At 46.4% G+C, this 19,485-nt stretch overlaps 1 protein-coding gene across 1 annotated transcript in view; it reads right to left on the reverse strand.

The window, feature by feature from the left end:
* Positions 1-19,485, reverse strand: part of uba7 (ubiquitin like modifier activating enzyme 7) — a 231,125-nt gene that overhangs the window by 134,049 nt on the left and 77,591 nt on the right. The window contains exon 19 of the mRNA XM_033037366.1: positions 7,719-7,793. Within this exon, the coding sequence (XP_032893257.1) occupies positions 7,719-7,793 (75 nt within the window). The remainder of the gene's footprint in view (positions 1-7,718; positions 7,794-19,485) is intronic.

Here is a 19,485-nt window from a genome sequence, read left to right on the forward strand (position 1 = left end):
TGCTGGATTATTTGTTTTAGACAATAGACAATGGGTGCAGGAGTAGGCCATACAGCCCTTCGAGCCAGCAACGCCATTCAATGTGATCATGGCTGATCATCCACAATCGGTACCCCATTCCTGCCTCCTCCCCATATCCCCTTACTCCGCTATCTTCAAGAGCCCTATCTAGCTCTCTCTTGAAAGTTTCCAGAGAACTGGCCGCCACCGCCCTCTGAGGCAGAGAATTCCACAGACTCACAACTCTGTGTGCAAAAGTGTTTCCTCATCTCTGTTCTAAATGGCTTACCCCTTATTCTTAAACTGTGGCCCCTGGTTCTTGGTTCCCCCAACATCGGGAACATGTTTCCTGCTTCTAGCGTGTCCAAAACCGTAATCACCTTGTATGTTTCAATATGATCCACTCTCATCCTTTTAAATTCCAGAGTATACAAGCCCAGCCGCGCCATTCTCTCAGCATATGACAGTCCCGCCATCCCGGGAATTAACCTGGTGAACCTACGCTGCACTCGTAGCGGGCAGTAGAGGGGGCAGCAGTAGAGTTGTTGCCTTAAAGTGCCAGTGATTCAGGTTCGATCCTGATGACGGGTGCTGTTCTGTACAGAGTTTGTACTTTCACCCCGCGACCGTAAGGATTTTCCCCGATTGCTCCGTTTTCCTCCCACACTCCATAGACGTGCAGGTTTGTAGGTTAATTGGCTTCTGTAAAAACTGCAAATTGTCCCTAGTGTGTAGGATAATGTTAGTGTACAGGTTGATCGATGGTTGGTTTGGACTCAGTGGGCCGAAGGGCCTATTTCTGCACTGTATCTCTAAACTAAATTAAACTAAAATAACTTAGGCTAAATCCCATTTTATTGAGTAATATCCTCTTCACTGAGCTAATCTCTGGCAGTGTGAATATCCCATCTCAGGGGATTCATTAAGTGGGCGAGGGAAAGCCAAGGGATTTTAGTTGTGAAACTCCACTCTGCAGAGCAGGAAACTCCCCTGCCTGTTTTCTTACAGGGGAATTGTTGCTGTCTTCCGACCCCTCTCCTCTCCTCATATACGTACATTTAAACTATTTTCCCCTATCAGGAAGCTATGGTCCAACAATGAACCACTGAATGCACTTTGTAGAGAAGATAATCAGATATGGTTGAAAGAAAAGCACTGAGACGAGACTTTAATTTGGGAATTTCTAGCAGGGCGGCACAGTGACAGAGTTGCTGTCCTGGAGCGCCAGAGACCTGGGTTCGATCCTAACTACAGGTGCTGTGTGTGCGGAGTTTGTACGTTCTCCCCGTGACTGAGTGGGCTTTCTCTGGGTGCTCCGATTTGCTGATTCTCACAACATTGGAGCTACTGAGTTCCTCTGGTGATTTTTGTGCCTGAACTTATCCCACTAGCTCCAATTCCAAATTATATTGCAAACCCATCTTTACGAGGAACTGAAATGACAGTTGATTTAAAATCTTGGCCCATTCCACCATCAAATTTTAGACTTTAGAGAAACAGTCCGGAAATAGGCCCACTGATTCCACACTGGCCAGTGAATAGTCACTAGTTCTATCCTGCACACTAGGGACAATTTACAGAAGCCAATTAACCTACAAACCCATAGGTCTTTGGGAGGTAGGAGAAAACCAGAGCACCAGGACAAAACCCACGCGGTCACGGGGAGAATGTACAAACTCCGTACAGACAGCACACAGTCAGGATTGAACCCGGGTCTCTGGTGCCGTATAGCAGCAACTCTACCCCTGCGCCACCGTGCCTCCTGTCTCTGTGGAAAAAGCTTCTTATTAAATATTTTGCCTCTCACCTTAACCCACCTATGCCCTCTAGTTCTTGACTCCACACCCCAAGAAAAAGATTGTGTGCATTCACCCTGTATACGACCCATGAGACTACTCAGTCTCCAAGAAATATAGTCCAATGTCTCCATATAACGCAGCCCTCGACCCCTGGCAAAATCCTTGTAAATCTTGTTTTTAGTTGGGAGATACAGCATGGAAACAGGCCCTTCAGCCCACACTGACCTGTTCACACTATTTCCATGTTATCCACCTATCTCATCCACTCCCTACACATTAGGGACAATTTCACAAAGGCCAATGAACTTACAAATCCACACGTCTTTGGGATGTTGAAGGAAACCAGTGCACCCTGAGGAAACCCACATGGTCACAGGGAGAACATGCAAACTCCACGCGGACAGCACCCAAGGTCAGGATCGAATCGGAATCTCGTGAGCCGAGAGGCAGCAGCACGACCAGCTGCAACAATCTGCACTCTTTCCAGTTCAATGGCATATTTCCTATAGCAGGCTGACCAAAACTGAACACAAATACTCCAAAGTCCTACACAATTGTAACATAATGATCCAATTTCTATGACAGTGCCTTTATTGATGAAGGTATGTGCTTAGAACGAGCTTTCAGAGATAGCGATTGAGGAACGTTCCCCAACAACATTTAAAATACATTTGGAAAGGTAAATGGACAGGAAACATAAAGAGGGATACAAGTCAAAAGCAGGCAAATGGGATTAGAGTAGATAGGCATTTTGGTTGATATGGCGTAGATGGGACAAAGGGCCTGTTTCCATGCTGTTTGACTCCAGGACTCTATAATTACAACATTCCCCTCATTATGGTTCTATGTTACCCAAACCGTATGCATCATAAAGGCTCGGGCATTTTCCTTCAATTGTTCTTTACTGAGCACTTCACTACCGATGGGACCATAGGAGATGAGGCAGCCGACAGCATCAAGGACCAACACCACCCTGGCCACACTCTCATTTCACTCCTGCCATCGGGAAGTTGGTTCAGGAGGAGTCTGAAAACCGCAACCACAAGGTTCAGGAACTGCTTCTTCCCAACAACCAGGAGGCTCTTGAACTCTACAAACACCAACTAAACTTTGAACTACAAACTGTCTTGGTTGTACCAGGGACTTTGGTCTGATGTCTTGCACTAATATTGTTTTTTTAAATAATTTATTGAACCTGTTTTTGTTTATTATGTTATCTGGTGAGTACTGTGTTTACAGGCCAGTTATGCTGCTGCAAGTAAGAATACCATTGTTCCATTTTCGATACATTTGATAATTAAACACCCAGTTGGCAGCAACATCGGATCATAAGACCAGAAGACATAGAGGGAGAATCAGACCATCGAGTCTACTCCGCCTTTCAATAATGGCTGATCTACATTTCTTTCTCAATCCCATTCTCCTGCCGTCTCCCAGTAACCTTTGATGACCTTTCTAATCAAGAACCTATCAATCTCCACTTTAAAAATACCCAGGCTTGGCCTCCACAGACATCTGCGGCAATGAGTTCCGCAGATACACTACCCTCTGGTTAAAGAAATTCCTCCTCATCTCAGTACAACTTTGCTTTTTATATTCTAGTCCTCTCGAAATGAACACTAATATTGCCTTCGCTTTCCTTACTACCGACTCAATCTGCCAATTAGCATGTAGAAACTCCAGCGAGTAGAAGCCCAGTGCCATCAAACACTCATTTCCTTGCACAATTACAGAATGGGACGTGGCTTAGCCGTTGCTGAGACTGTGGTTAGTCGGCACATACACCGGGGTCTGCTTGACAGAGAGCCTTGGGCAGGTTAATCTTTCACACAGCCCTGTCTCTGAGCACCACAGATAAGCAGGTATCTGGCTTTTGCTTCCTTTCATTTATTCAGCTCAACAGACACAATGGGCTGCATGGTGGTGCAGCGGTAGAGTTGCTCCCTCACAGCACCAGAAACCCAGGTTCGATCCTGACCACGGGTGCTGTCTGTACGAAGCTTGTCTGTTCTACCTCTGACCGCATGGGATTTCTCCGGGTGCTCTGGTTTCCTCCCACATTCCAAAGACGTGCAGGTTTGTAGGTTAATTGGCTTCTGTAAATTGTCCCTAGTGCGTAGGATTGAATTAATGTATGGGTGATCGCTGGTTGCCGCAGACTCAGTGGACTGAAGGGCCCGTCTGTATCCATGCTATATCTCTAAATTAAACTAGACACTGCTAGTCTCAAGTTGTGGTTCTCTACCAAGTGACAATGTCGTCTCTTGCAAAACAGCTTAGGATATTTTGCCATCTTAACGGTGCCGATTAAATGCAGGCAGTTGCTGGCTTTGTGGTTTGCTTGATAACCTTTCGTCTGAGGTCAGAAAAAATAATGGATCGGAACAGAATAATGAACTCAAAGGATGTGCTCACTGGTCAGTATTGGTTGAAGTTGTTCACTAATGTGTATGTTGCTGACAAGGCCATCGTTACTTCTCATTGTAAAGTGGCCCTCGAACTGAATGAGCCACGGATGGAGACTCTGGAATCACCAGGGTCTGCACTGTAGACACACACTTGCCTTCGTTGGGACAGGACACTGAGCACCAGAGCTGGTACTCTGGCCTCTGGCTCACTAATGTTAACCTACAAATCTGCACATCGTTGGGAGTGTGGGGAAGGAAACCGACGCACCCAGAGAAAACCCACGCGGCCACAGGGAGAACAGACAAACTCCGCACAGGCAGCAACCGTGGTCAGGGTCGAGCCCGGGTCTCTGGCACTGTGAGGCAGCAACTCTACCGCTGCACCAGCGTGATGCCCAAAGTCATGTGGGAAGTTGAGAATGTGTGGGAAATATTCGGCAGCCAGAGGCTGAATCATTGGCGTTTCCAAATAATCAGAGGGCAGATTATTTGAGTTGTACTACTATAAAGCCCCAAATATTACGAGGTGAACCGTCTGTAAAGGGAGAGTCCCAAGTTTCCCATCACTTCGTGGGAAAGAAATTCCCCTGGACTTTTTAAACAAAATAGTTGGACTGTGATTTTATGCACAACCCCTCTTGTTTTCCTCTATCAATGCAAAATATTGCCCTGTACCCATCCCATTTCAAAACCCTTTAACTAATCTCAATGAATCAGATGTTCAATTTTGTTTCTCATGGCCACAGTAGAGACCTGGGTTAGATGCTGACTACGGGTGCTGTCTGTATGGAGTTTGAACTTTCGCAGTCATTGTGTTGGATTTCTCCGGATGCTCACGTTTCCTCCCACACTCCAAAGACATTCAGGTTTGTAGGTCAATTGGCTTTTGTGAATTGTCCCTAGTGTGCAGGATAGAAGTAGTGGATGGGGGATCGCTGGTCGGCGTGGACTCGGTGGGCTGAAGGGCCTGTTTCCATGCTTTATCTCTAAACTAAACTAAACAAACAAGCTGGTTACACACAGTGTAACTGCAAGCCCCACATTAATCTATCAAGCCCTACTGATTGACACAGAGAGCTGGAGTAAAAGGGATGGGTGACATATCAGGTCGGGATCCTTCTTCAGACCCGATCGGAAACATCACCCATCCTTTTTCTCCAATGATACTGCCTGACCCGCTGAGTTACCCCAGCACTTTGTGTCTATCTTTGGTATAAACCAGCATCTGCTTCTGGCCCTGTTGCTTGTTGCATGGAATTGGAGTTCATTAACTAACTAATCAAAGAGTTAAAAAAAAAAACGTTAGCGTCTTATGAGGGTAAATTGATGACTGAATACTGGCAGGATTCCAGGTTTGAAATGGATTTTGTTTACTGAGTGAAGTGCTGCGATTTGTTTGTGAGGTAATTCTCTTTCCAAGCATCCTGACGGAGCTGTGGCTTTGTTGCTGCTTGCGGCAGGCATCTCCACCTCACCTCCACTCCTCAGTGTCCTGCGGTGCCAAGCAGGCAGTCGCAGTGTCAATGAAACAATGTGAAGGAAACAGGTAATAGTTGGTTTAAATTAAGCACACTTCCTGGAAAGCCTCAAACTTCCTTGCAGCTGAAGGTTTTCACAAGTTAAAATGGGTGGCTATTGCCACGGTTACACAAACAGCAGGCCTATCAATCGTAGGAAGGAACTGCAGATGCTGGTTTAAACTGAAGATAGACACAAAATGCTGGAGTAACTCATCGGGCCAGGCAGCATCTCTGGCTAGAAGGAATAGGTGCGGTTTCGGGTCAAGACCCTTCTTCGGACTTATCTATCTCTCTATCTATGGAATGAGGGCACAATGAGGAGATTTTTAGTTTAGTGCAGAGATACAGTGTGGAAACAGGCCAGTCGGCCCACCAGATCCGTGCCGACCAGCGATCCCTGCACCCCAACACTATTCTACACACTAGGGATGATTTACAATTTTACCGAAACCTATTAACCTACCGGAGCATCCGGAGAAAACTCACGCAGTCACGTGGAGAACGTACAAACTCCATATAGAAAGCACCCGTAGTTAGGATTGAACCCGGGTCTCTTGCGCTGTATGGCAGCAACTCTACCGCTGCACCACCGTGCCACCTCAAGATACTCCATTGCGGTGCACCAACCCCACCACTTCTCTCCCTTGAAACGCTCTCCCCTACCCTCACTCTTCCAAAAGAAGAAATGGTCGTCTTTACGTATTTCCATAAAACCACAGCACAAGGTGTGGGGTTGCCTTAGGGTGGAAATCATAGATGTTTAGCCTTTTGAAAGTCATGCAAATCAACAGATAACTGACATTCAATCTTGAGAGAAAACGCAGCATTCAACGTTTGGATTTCAGATCATTCAGATGTCCCCTCTTAAACATAGATCTTCCTTCGATCCAGAGATGCTGCCTGTCTCGCTGAGTTACTCCAGCATTTTGTGTCTCGCTGAGTTCCGTCCGATACATAGAACAGTACAGGAATGGGCCCTTCAGCCCACATTTTTTGTGCCGAACATGATGCCTAGTTAAACTGATCCCATCTGCCTGTACATGATCCATATCCCCCTATTCCCTGCAATTTCATGAGTCTATCTAAAAGCCTCTTAAACAGCACTGTTGCGTCTGCGGGTGAGGCAGCATCTCTGGAGATGTTGCCTCACCCGCTGAGTCACTCCAGCATTTTGTGTCTACCTTTGATTTAAACCAGCATCTGCAGTTCTTTCTTCCACAAACTATTGTGTCTGGCTCCACCCTCTCACCTTGTAGCTATGCCCTCTAGTGTTGGACATTTCCATACTGGGAGAAACGTTCTACCCTATTGATGCCTCTCATAGAAACATAGAACACAGAAAATAGGTGCGGAGGAGGTCAGCACTGCCATACATTGAGATCATGGCTGATCGTCCTCAATCAATAACGCGTGCCTGCCTTCTCCCCATATCCTTTGATTCCACCAGCCCCTAGAGCTCTATCTAACTCTCTCTTAAATCCATCCAGTGACTTGGCCTCCACTGCCCTCTGCGGCAGGGAATTCCACAAATTCACAACTCTCTGGGTGAAAAAGTTTTTCTCACCTCAGTCTTAAATGACCTCCCTTTATTCTAAGACTGTGGCCCCTGATTCTGGACTCGTCCAACATTGGCAACATTTTTCCTGCATCTAGCTAGTTCAGTCCTTCTATAATTTTATATGTTTAGTTTTAGATAGTTCTATCAAGTCTCCCCTCAACTTCCGATGGTCTGGAGAAAACAATCCAAGTCCATAGAACCACTCCCTGTAGCTGAAACCCTTTAATTCAGGAAGTATTCTGGTAAGTCTCCCTCTCCAATACATCGATGCTTGTCCTGTAATGGGACAACTAGAACTGCATGCTCTACTCCAAACATGGCCTAACTAAAGTCCCACAGAGCTGCATCTGGACCCAAGTGTCAATGGGCATATGCAATACTCTTAATGAAGGAGTACCCGGCATAACAAGGCAGGTGAGTGAAAGGAACTTACATTGTTGGCATCAAACTCCAGAGAATGAGGACATCTCTTGGGACCTGACCAAAACGGAGCTCCTGATGTTGTTACCTGGAACAAGATGAAGAAGACCATCATTTGAAGTATAGCACAGACCAGCTTAATTCATTCAATCTACTCTGCTATAAGGGTAACTGCCGGCTTTCAACATTTCACGCTAAGTGAATGGGATAAGTCTTTGATATCAAAACCCCTATGCCAAATCTTATCACTTAAATCTCCAAACTAAAATCAAGCTCCAAGACCTGTGTGGGTGGCAAAGCAGATAGAGTCACTGCCACATACAGTGTCAGTGACTCCGGTTCGATCCTGACCTCAAGTGCTGTCTGTGTTGCTGCCTTACAGCAATTACAGCACCGGAGACCCGGGTTCGATCCTGTACGGAGTTTGTACGTTCTCCCCGTGATCATGTGGGTTTTCTCCGAGTTCTTCAGTTTCCTCCCACACTCAAAAGACGGACAGGTTTGTGGGTGATTTGGCTTCGTAGAAACGTAAATTGTCCCCAGTGTGTGCAGGATAGTGTTAATGTTTGGGGATCGCTGGTTGTTGTGGACCCGGTGGGCCAAAGGGCCTGTTTCCACTTTGTATCTCTAAACTAAACTAAACACATGTACTTTTCAGTAGTTACCATTTTTTTAAATTGGGGGAAAACATATTTGTGAAACGTTCCTGGAGAGCGGTACAATTGTTGCAATTGGGAACCATTTGTAATAGTCATATAATTATACAGTGTGGAAACAGGCTCATCGGCCCAACTTGCCCACACCGACCAACATGTTCCATCTACACTAATCCCACTTGCCTGCATTTGGCCCATAATCTGCTAAACCTGTTCTATCCATGTACCTGTCTAAATGTTTCTTAAACGTTGCGATAGTGCCTGCATCAACAACCTCCTCTGGCAGCTCGTTCCATACACTCACCACCCTTAGTGTGAAAAAGTTGCCCCTCAGCTTCCTATTAAATCTTTCCCCCCCTCACCTTAAATCTATTTTCTCTGTTCTCGACTCCCCTATCCTGGGCTAGAAACTCTGTGTGACTACCTGATCTATTCATATAAAAGCACATCTGTCCTAAAGCTGACACAAGGACACCCATACTAATCAATAATCTGTCAATCTCCGCCTTAAAAATACCCAATGACTTGGCCTCCACAGCCGCCTGTGGCAATAGATTCCACAGATTCAACACCGTCTGACGAAAGACATTCTTCCTTCTTCTTTAAAAGGTTTTAGGCAAAGAATCCATTCCAATTAAGAAAGAGAGTAACAAAGGTATATCATTAACTGAGGTCTAAGATTGATTTGAGTATATACTGTAAGATGGATATCTTCGGCAAAACGAATTGCAAGATCAAAACATACCATGGAATAGATTGTCATACGAAAGTTAAAAACAACCTAACCAACGTTGATATTGACACATGCTAAAAGCCTGCATTAAGTTTAAAGCAAAACAATGCAGTAAACATCCCAGGGTATAATTCAGTGGAACAGTAGAGATGATTAAAGTTCTTGGTTGTATCCTGTTCTTTCATCTGCTCTCACACCCTGACTCATTCCTTGAACAATATGCGGGTGAAAATAGAATCTTGATCCTTGCAACAAATGGGGGAATATGGGTTATGTGCAGATAGATAAGTGGTGGTGTTGGGACCATGAACAGCACAAACATTGTGGGCCGAAGGGACTGTTGTTGTGCTGTATTGGGCTTGTATTGTTCTATGTTCTCAGTATTAGTAACTTCTGCTGCTATTCAAGTGAGTGGCCACTCAAACATCTTGGCAAGCAGGCATCAATTTAAACATCAAATCTCACTGTGGGATTGTTAACAATTCTGAAGGAATTAACTTTTTCCTCTAACTTGGAACTAACTAAGAGTTCCTGGAAAAACAACCATCTGGGCAGACGTGGGTATAAAAGGGCAGCACAATGGAGCAACAGTGGAATTACTGCCTTAAGGGCCTGTCCCACTTAGATTTTATTTTGACGACTAGGCTGTCGCCACATGGTCGGCGGGTGTCGACTGTATGGTCGTGAGTAGTCTCCTCATTCGCCCAAAGAGTCGTAGCGTCTTTCTGGTCACCGCTGGATTTTCAACATGTTCAAAATTTTTCGGCGACAGTTGGATTGATGTCAATGAGCGTAGCTTGACTTCTCCTGATGTAGGTGTTGCCGTAGGTTGTCGCCAGGTGACGTAGGTACCCGCGACTGAATTGTCTTCAGTCGTCGTAGCTTGGACGTAGGTTGACTTCGGTTGTCGTAGACGTGATCGTAGGTGGACGTCATAATGGGTCGCCAGTTGTCAGTAGCTTGCCGTCGACGAGGTGGTAGGTTGTTGTAGCTTGTCGTAGACATTGTCGTAGGAGGGGGTCCAGTCGCCGATTTGTCGGCGACCTGCTACGACAATGACAGTCGCCTAAAAAAATCGCCTAAGTGGGACAGACCCTTTACAGCGCTAGAGACCCAGGTTCGATCCTGACCACGGTGCTGTCTGTACAGTTTGCACATTCTCCCCGTGACTACATGGGTTTTCTCCGGGTGCTCCGGTTTCCTCCCACATTCCAGGTGCACAGGTTTGTAGGTTAATTAGCTTTTGTAAATTGTCCCTAGTGTGTAATATAGAACTAGTGTACGGATGTTCACTGTGGACTCAGTGGATTAAAGGGCCTGTTTCTGTGCAGTATCTCTAAATTAAACTAAACTAAGATATGGGCTAAACATGGGGCATTTTGGTCGGCATGGATGAGTTGGGCTGAAGTACCTGCTTCCATGCAGTATGACTTTGACTCTGAATTTTACTTCGGAGTCACGTAAGTGACTACGTGAAGAAGCCCGCCAGGACGCATGCGTGTCATTGCGCTACACGCATTGCAACTCGTCATTGTCGGGAGGAAGGACGTTCCTCCCAAATGGCAGGATTTTTGAACCTGCAACAGTAGGTAAGGGAACGTTGTTTTCTTTACTTACCTTTTTCTACAGGAAGGCTGTTGAAAGCTGGCGGGGGAGGAGTCTGCAAGCAGCAGGCAGCCAGCAACGGCCGGTGGCACGACAGTCTCCCTTAGCGGGAGTTCGTGCGACTTTAGCTCCGGGAAGAAAACACCGACAAGGGAGTACTCCGGAGCCGTCAGTCCGACAAACTCGGACAACAGCCCCAAGGACCTACGCTACATGGGTCCGTGGGGCTGCGGAAATCACAGCGGGAGGAAGGACGTTCCTCCCGAACGGCAGGTTGAGAACCAGCAACAACAGGTAAGAGAAATTTTCCTTACCTTTTTTCTTGATTGCAGAAAGCCTGCCGAGCTGCCGCTGAACAGCAGCAGGCAGCCAGCAACGGACGTCGGCACCACTATCTCCCATAACGGGAGCGAGTGCCAAACTTCACCCCAAACGGGTGGAGGAAATCGGAGCCAACAACCCACAAAGACAGTGGGTTGTATTTGTGTTCTGTCCCCTTTTTAAGATTAGGGGACAAAAGGAGAAAAGCTGCTGCAAGAACCAACGGACATGGTATAAACCGCGGATTCGCGGGCAGCCGGCAGCAGCAACCTAAGGCACGCTATCTCCCGTAATGGGATTAGCTGTGCCCGACCTTCTCTCCCGACTCGCTCCCGCACCGGGCCGGGCGGGAGAGGGAGCAAAACTTATGTTTCCCCGCGCTGGGTCTGTACAGGAGGGGAAGCTGGACAAAGGAGTGTCCACAAGTGCTGCTAGTGAAGCTGGTTGGGGAAGACAGCGGAGTCGCAGGCAGCCGGCAGCAGCTGAAGGCACGTTTATCTCCCGTAATAGGAAGAGCAGTGCCGACTTTTGGTCCCGCGCCGGCCAGAACACCACGGAGATTTTATTATTTGCCAAAATATATTTCTCAATGCAGTGCCCACTGTGATTGCAAGGCAGGGCTTGGGGAAGTTTGTACTCACATTGCGACATAAATAAATAAGTAGTTTGGGTGATTGTGCAGGCTTTAAACAAGAAACATTGAGAAATATATTTTGGCAAATAATAAAATCTCCTGATTTTGTCCAAGTAACAGCTGACAATTATCCCATTCCTTAGCTTGCATCTGAGTAAAATTTATTTCCAAACGCATTGAGAGTTTACGATTATTTAAATGGTAAATGGAGCTTCAGAAGCATTTTCATTTTGCATGTTAAAACCCACCTGAGAACAATGGGCGATTTTGCAATTTTACTGAAGGATTTCTAACTTTTAATACTTTTCATCTAACAAACGAATAAAGATAAAAAGTCAATAATGCCTTACTTTTGATGAAATGCAGCGAGCAAACGCGATAATTCCCGATATTTTGGATCTTTAAATCTCCACGGCAAATGTCCGCTATCAACTTCCGCCGTTTTTGCACCTTCTGCTCCCTCTTGGATTTACCTTAGTTTCTATCTTTTTTTTTTACTGTAAATTTAGGTAGCTGTGCCTCACGGTCACCCCGACTGGTACAGTTAATTGCAGCTCAAAAACTGGCCGTTTTCGATGTTTTTAACGGGTGTGAAAGTGCGTGTTTTCCCATCCACTAACATGTACCGGAAGTGACGCTTGTCCCCCAGTTAAAATTTGCGGTCACGTGGGTGCGGATCTACGCTCCAGTGACCTTTCGTGAAATCACCCTATACAAATTGCCAATGGTGCATCCAGAGAGATATTTGGATATCAGCCACTTACCTACCAGGAAGACTAAATTCAGTCAGGTCACGCAAATTTAATGAAAAACAGGTATTGGTAGTACCCGATTGGCCTACACAACCATGGTTCCCAGTGGTATCAAACATGGAATCAGAGACATGAACATCCCATCTGTTCTGGAATATCTGGCAGGCCTCCACTATGATGAGGGGCTCAGTTACAGTGCCATCAACTGCGCCAGAAGTGCCCTATCGACTTACCTATGGCAGGGGACAGACCATTACACTGTTGGGACTCACCCACTGGTACAAAACCTATGAGGGGAACCAGATACTCCCTAATATGGGATGTGAGAATAATCCTGAAGATGCTCAGGAATTGGTCTCCAGCAACAGTTCTGTCCCTACACAGACTGACATTAAACAGTCATGCTAATGGTATTGGTCACGGCACAGAGGATACAGTCACTGCAAACACTAGACTGGACAACATGACTTTCTCAACAGAAAATATTAAGTTTCATATTTATGAGATAGTAAGCAGAACAGAAAAGGGATCAGCAGGCCTCAATATACAATTAGGTCATACCCAACAGATGACCGTCTGAGTATAATAAGACATCTGTCGTTATACATGAAGAAAACGAATATCCTAAGAGGCAATGAAAAGGCACTTTTTGGTCAGCCACTAGCAACCACACCAAGAGTGACGGTCCAGACCATCTCAAGATGGCTGAAACAATTGCTAACACAGGCTGGGGTGGATACTAAATTTTTAAAAATCTCTTTCCACCAGGGCTGCAGCTACATCGGCAGCATACAGTTGGATGTACCAATGGACCAAATCCTCAAGGCAGCAGGATGGTCTGGAGGGGAAACATTCCAATTATTTGTAATAAACCAGTAATGAAACCTGGAACGTTTGCAGAAACAATTTAAGTTCTGTAAATTAATTTAAACCCATAAAAAGGGGTTATAAACTTGTGTTAAACATTTTTATGATTTCAATGTCGAATTCATGTCCAAATTATGTTAACACAATTCCTCCCACAGTCAAGGCAGACGTGATGCATGGACTCGTTCCACGGCATGAAATCACAGAGCTTTAAAATCTTCACGTAGTCACTCGCGTGACTCCGAAGTAAAATAGTAAGATTAAACGAGAACTTACCAGTTTGAAGTTTGATCTGTATTTTATGAGGAGTTACGATGAGGGATTACGTGCCCTCCCTGATCATATACTTAACTGGTACCTCTTCTCTAATCTTACTATGTTTAGTCATTACAGTTATCTGTGATTTCACACCGCTGCTTTGAAGAATGACACGCATGCGTCCTGGCGGGCTTCTTCACGTAATCCCTCATCGTAACTCCTCATAAAATACAGATCAAACTTCAAACTGGTAAGTTCTCGTTTAATCTTACTATCTCTGACTGCACCCAAGATCAGAATTGAACCTGGGTCTCTGGCACTATGAGGCAGCAGCTCTACCAGCTGCACAACTATGCTGCCCGGCCTAAAATCATAACTTTTCTATCCTAACTGAGACCCATCCAATGGAAGGTTAATGCATGGTGAAGATGGCTTGATAGGACATTTGATTATTTTATAACTGTGAATAACCATAAACGGGGAAAAAAGTAATGATGATCTTTGCATGGCAAACCTAACGGTGCCAATCCCCTTGCTAAAATATGTTTTTCTTTAAACATATAACTTCCCTTTTCCTGATCCAAAATTAAACTTTGCTTAAAGTTCAGGTATGCAATAAAAGTAAAAATACTTAAAATTTTCTTTTAAAAACAGTACCCACATTAAGACAATATAATTTTTTTCCCCAAAGCTGCAAGAATTCTATCTCTACATCTGTCTGCCTCGCACAAGTTAGAAACCAATTACGTCTTTGTTTTGGGATACAGGAGTCCGCAGAGACTTAGTTTTGCCAGATTACATGGCGCTTTTAAATCTGCAATCTATCCACAGCAGGACATAATGGTCCACGTGCCAAGGCAAAGCCTCTTGTTTTCATTCTGGATTAACCTTTACTTGTCTTGCCCCCTAAAGCTACTCAGCAACAAGCCAGAGTCTTACAGGTCGCAGAAGGCAGATAGGCCTCAGCAGCTGGTGTTAATTTAGTGCTCCCATTCATTAGAAAAAATCTGCATTTCAGCAGCAGCACCAACTCTGTGCTCATGCATTAGAGGCGTGGGTACGATGATGGAATGACCAAAATGAAATCTCTTGACTCGTTTAGTTTAGATCATAAGACATAGGAGCAGAATTGGGCCATTCAGCCCATCAAGTGGATAGGAGAGGTTTGAGGGATATGGGCCAAACGCAGGCAGGTGGGACTAGTGTAGATGGGATGTGTGGGAAAGTTAGGTCGAAGGACCTGTTTCCACGCTGTATAACTCGAAGTCAGCTCCGCCATTCGATCATGGCTGACCTATTTTTCCTTCTCGACCCCATTGTCCTGCCTTCTCCCCATAACCTTCGACACCCTTACTAATCAAGAACCTATCATTCTCCGCTTTAAAAAAAAAACAATGACTTGGCCGCCACCGTTCTGTGTAGCAATGAATTCCACAGATTCACCACCCTTTGGCTAAAGAAATTCCTCCTCATCTCCATTGGACAAATTGGAGGAACAGCATCTCATATTTCGCTTGGGCAGCTTACAGTCCAGGGGTATTATTATTGAATTCTCTAACTTTAAGTAACCCCTGAATTCCCTCTCTTTCCACCCCTACCCCACCCAAGTCTTTTATTCTCACCCAGCTACAGCTAACAATGCCTGTTTCCTTTATCATTTTTACTTTTTTGCATATCTTCCATTCATTTGTTCTATATCGCTCTACACGGTGGCGCAGCGGTAGAATTGCTGCCTTACAGCGAATGCAGCGCCGGAGACCCGGGTTCGATCCCGACTAAGGGTGTTGTCTGTACGAAGTTTGTACGTTCTCCCCTGAGATATTCTGTTTCCTCCCACACTCCATAGACGTACAGGTTTGTAGGTTAATTGGCTTAGTAAATGTAAAATGGTCCCTAGCGGGTGTAGGATAGTATAAATGTGCAGGGATCGCTGGTTGGCGCAGACACGGTGGGCCGAAGGGCCTGTTTCCGCAGTGTATCTCTAAACTGAACTAAAAATCATCATCTACATCTCTCGTTCTCCTTTCCCGTGACTATCAGTCTGAAGAAGGATCTCGACCTGAAACGTCACCCATTCCTTCTCTCTAGAGATGCTGCCTGTTCCGCTGAGTTACTCCAGCATTTTTTGCCTATCAATGGAAGGGAAGTTGGTTTGTGTGATGGTCTGGGCCACATCCACAACTCTCGGCAATTTCTTGCTCTTGCATTGTTCCTTGTATCTCCAGATTCCTTACAGGCATTAGTTTAATAACACTCTCATCAAGCTACTTTAGAGGCTTATATAGGACATAGAACTGTACAGTACAGGAGCCGGCCCTTCATACCACAATGTCTGTACCATACATGATGCCAAGTTAAACTAATCTCCGTCTCCACACCATCCATATCCCTCCATTCCCAGTATGTCCATGTGCCAATCTAAAATCCCCTTAAACACCACTGTCATGTCTGCTTCCACCACCACCCCTGGCAGCCTGTTCCAGTTACCCGCCACTTTCTGTTTTAGAGATACAGCGTGGAAACAGGCCCTTCAGCCCACCGAGTCCTCGCTGACCAGCGACCACATGTACACTAGTTCTAACCCACACACTAGGGAAAATTTACAGAAGCCAATGAACCTACAAACCTGCACATCTGGATTATGGGAGGGAACCGGAGCAATCGGAGGTAGCCCACACGGTCACAGGGACAGCACCCGTAGTCAGGATCGAACTCGGGTCTCTGGCGCTGTAAGGCAGCAGCTTTACTGTTGCGCCACTGTGCCGCCCACTAATTCTATGTTATCCCACTTTCACATAGTCCACATTAGGGGGAAATTTGCAGAGGCCAATTAATCTACAAACCAACACATCTTTGGGATGTGGGAGGAAACCAGAGCACCTGGAGAAAACCCGTGTGCTAATTCCGCACAGGCAGAATTCGTAGCCATGATTGAACCCGGGTCTCTAGCGCTGTGAGGCAGCAACACAATCGCTGTGCCATTGCGCTGCTCTTGGCAATAACTACTAAGAAACGATACCAATAATAACGTTGTTGGTAACAATTGGTCCTCGAGCAAATGATTGCCATTGGCAGATTGGCATGGTTTTGTTCTAAAGATAGCCCAGCCTTTAATAGAAAGTATCAAGAAGTAGAAGAAAGCGATTGGGAAGAGTGGGACGAATTGAGTGTTTGGACAAAGATGGCACAGGTTCAGTGGCCCGCTATCTGTGCGGCAAGATTCCACGCTCCAATTCTGCATATCATTAGCTGGACACAAATTGACCGGTCAAATACCCACCTTCTTTAAAAAAAAAAGCAAAACATTTGTTCATATTTATTTGCAATCACAGCTTTTCCATGCACTGATTTATATTACATTCAGTGCAGTTCTTGAATATTGTGCAAAAGCTGCTCATAATAAATCTGTTCTTACCAGGATATTTTGCCACCATTAAGTTGATTCATTAGGAAGATGGAGAGGGTGGGGGGGGAGGAGGTTCGCAGAAGAGACTTTCCACTCATCAAGATAAGAGATGATCGTTCAGACAAATTAATTTTATTTACATGGAGAACTCAGTATCAGGGTCAATTAGTTCAGGCCGTGTATAGAAAGGAGGCTATACTACCTAATAAAGTCTCATAAACCCAGGCTCAGGAAAGCATTCTGCTTGTGCGAGTACTGTGTACTTAAACCGAACAAGGATTTGAACAACAGTTCCCCCAGTGTCGGTAGTTGGCAAATGCACTATGGGGTCAATGGGGAAGGGACAGGATTGGGAAATTTAGGATACAGACCCGATTGCCCCACCGCAACTACAGCAAAGTAAGTTGCTGACCAAAGGTCTGAACAAGGGTCTTGACCCGAAACATCACCCATTCCTTCTCTCCAGAGATGCTGCCTGTCCCGCTGAGTTACTCCATCTTAGTTACTGAGTTACTGCAAGCCCTGTCTGGAGCTGCTCTAAACATGCACGCAAGGTGGACTGTGCATTGAACACTGCCTGCAGGAAAACCACAGGATGCCTGAAGCCGACAAAGGTTGAACAACTGTACGGACTGGCAGGCATCGACGAACCATCTCGAAGACGTGATCGGGCAGCTGCAGTAGTCGCCTCCCCCGTGGTCTAACATCAAGGATCGACGCGGCCTTTCCCGGAGACGCGCCCGGGGCTTCAGCGGCGGGCGCAGCGTGGACTCTCGGCGTGGAGCGGGTGAGCCCTCGCTGGAGGGGAGCGCTCCGTTTCGCTGGCCCGGGGCAGCAGGCAGCCTGAAGTCGCAGCCTGAAGCCGCGGTCTGCAGAGCTCCAGCTGGTGCGGCGTCTACAGCCCGGGATCTCACGTTGGGGACCCGGGGGAAGAAGAAGCCATCACTGCCGGCCCGCGGCCAACTTCTACCGCGGGGCCGGCATGGACTTACCATCACCCCTGGAGGGGAGCTTCGACCGCCGGCCCTGCAATCTACGGTGCTTCTGGCTGCGGCGGAGACTTTAAATCTTGACCGCCGGCCTGCGGCCTACAACAATTTAAAGCCGTGGTCTCCGGTGAGGAAGAGCCGATCCTGGACTGACTCTGGACTCTAGTCCTGACCAAGGGGGGGAAACGCTTCAATGCGGACACAGACTCCCGCCACCCCATGCACAATCACCAACATGCCAAGAAACGCCTGAAGAGTCGGAACAGCTTCATGGAACTAGAGCCAACCGTGCCGGGCACCAAAACCAAACTACAGATGGCACCAGGACACCACCTGCCTTATACTTCCATGAAAGCCCTAAACCGCCTCCGCATCTTGAACTCTGACATGTGCAACTGTGGAGAGGTACAGACAACGGCCCACCTACTGACTTGTGGCGGAGAGGCATGCACTGCGGACGATCTCTGCAGAGGCACAGATGCGGCACTGGCTGTGGCAAAGCGATGGCAGAACGTCGTCTGACGCACGAGCAAACAAACTCCAGCTTTTTGTGTCTATCTTCGGTTTAAACCAGCATCTGCAGTTCCTTCCTACAGCAAAGTAATACTGCGCAGTGCAGGGCAGTCAGTAATCTAACGGACAATAATGGGCTTGGAGGTGATAGATTGAAGTAACAGATAGGAGCAAGGGGGGGACCTCATTGAAACTTGAAAGGCCTGGATAGAGTGGATGTGGAGAGGATGTTTCCACCCGTTGGAGAGTCTAGGACCAGAGGACATAGCCTCAGAATAAAAGAATGTACCTTTAGAAAGGAGATGAGGAGGAAATTATTTTGTCAGAGGATGGTGAATCTGTGGAATTCATTGCCACAGTAGGCTGTGGAGGCTGTCAATTGATATTTTTACGACGCAGATTGACAGATTTGTGTTTAGGAAGGGTGGCAGGGGTTAAGGGGCAAAGGCAGTAGAATGGGGTTGAGTGGGAAAGATATGCTTGATGTAGACTTGACGGGCAAAAAGCCTAATTCTGCTCCTAGAACATATTAACATGAACAAAGGGCTGCAGATAGAGACACAACGTGCAGGAATAATTCAGTGGGTCAGGCAGCATCTCTGGAGCAAAGGAATAGGCAATGTTTCGGGTCAGAACCCTTCTCCAGACCTTCAAACTCTTCTGACGAGGGGTTCCAACCTGAATGGTCGCATGTTCATTTTCTCCAGAGATGCCACCTGACCCTTGAGTAACTCCAACATTTTGTATCTACCAGCATCTGCAGTTCCTTCCTACACAAAGGGCTGCAGATTATGGAAAAGTTGTCTGGCTTCTTAAATATGTCTCTACTCCTTCTCCTCCCCCTCCCCCTTCTTTTAAAGGACTAGCCGTACACTGTGCTAGCCGTCTTAACCTTCCTGTTCATCGTGGTGTGTGTCTGTATCACCTTGGCTTTGCACCATGTGAATTTCACACAGCGCTCCCCGTGCGTGTGCGTGTGCGTGTCCCGGTTTTTCAGGCGAGTGCCGCAAACATGGCAGTCGCCGGCAGTCTGCTGAAAAATCGCC

This window comes from Amblyraja radiata, chromosome 18 (assembly GCF_010909765.2).
Source record: "Amblyraja radiata isolate CabotCenter1 chromosome 18, sAmbRad1.1.pri, whole genome shotgun sequence".
Lineage (NCBI taxonomy): Eukaryota > Metazoa > Chordata > Chondrichthyes > Rajiformes > Rajidae > Amblyraja > Amblyraja radiata.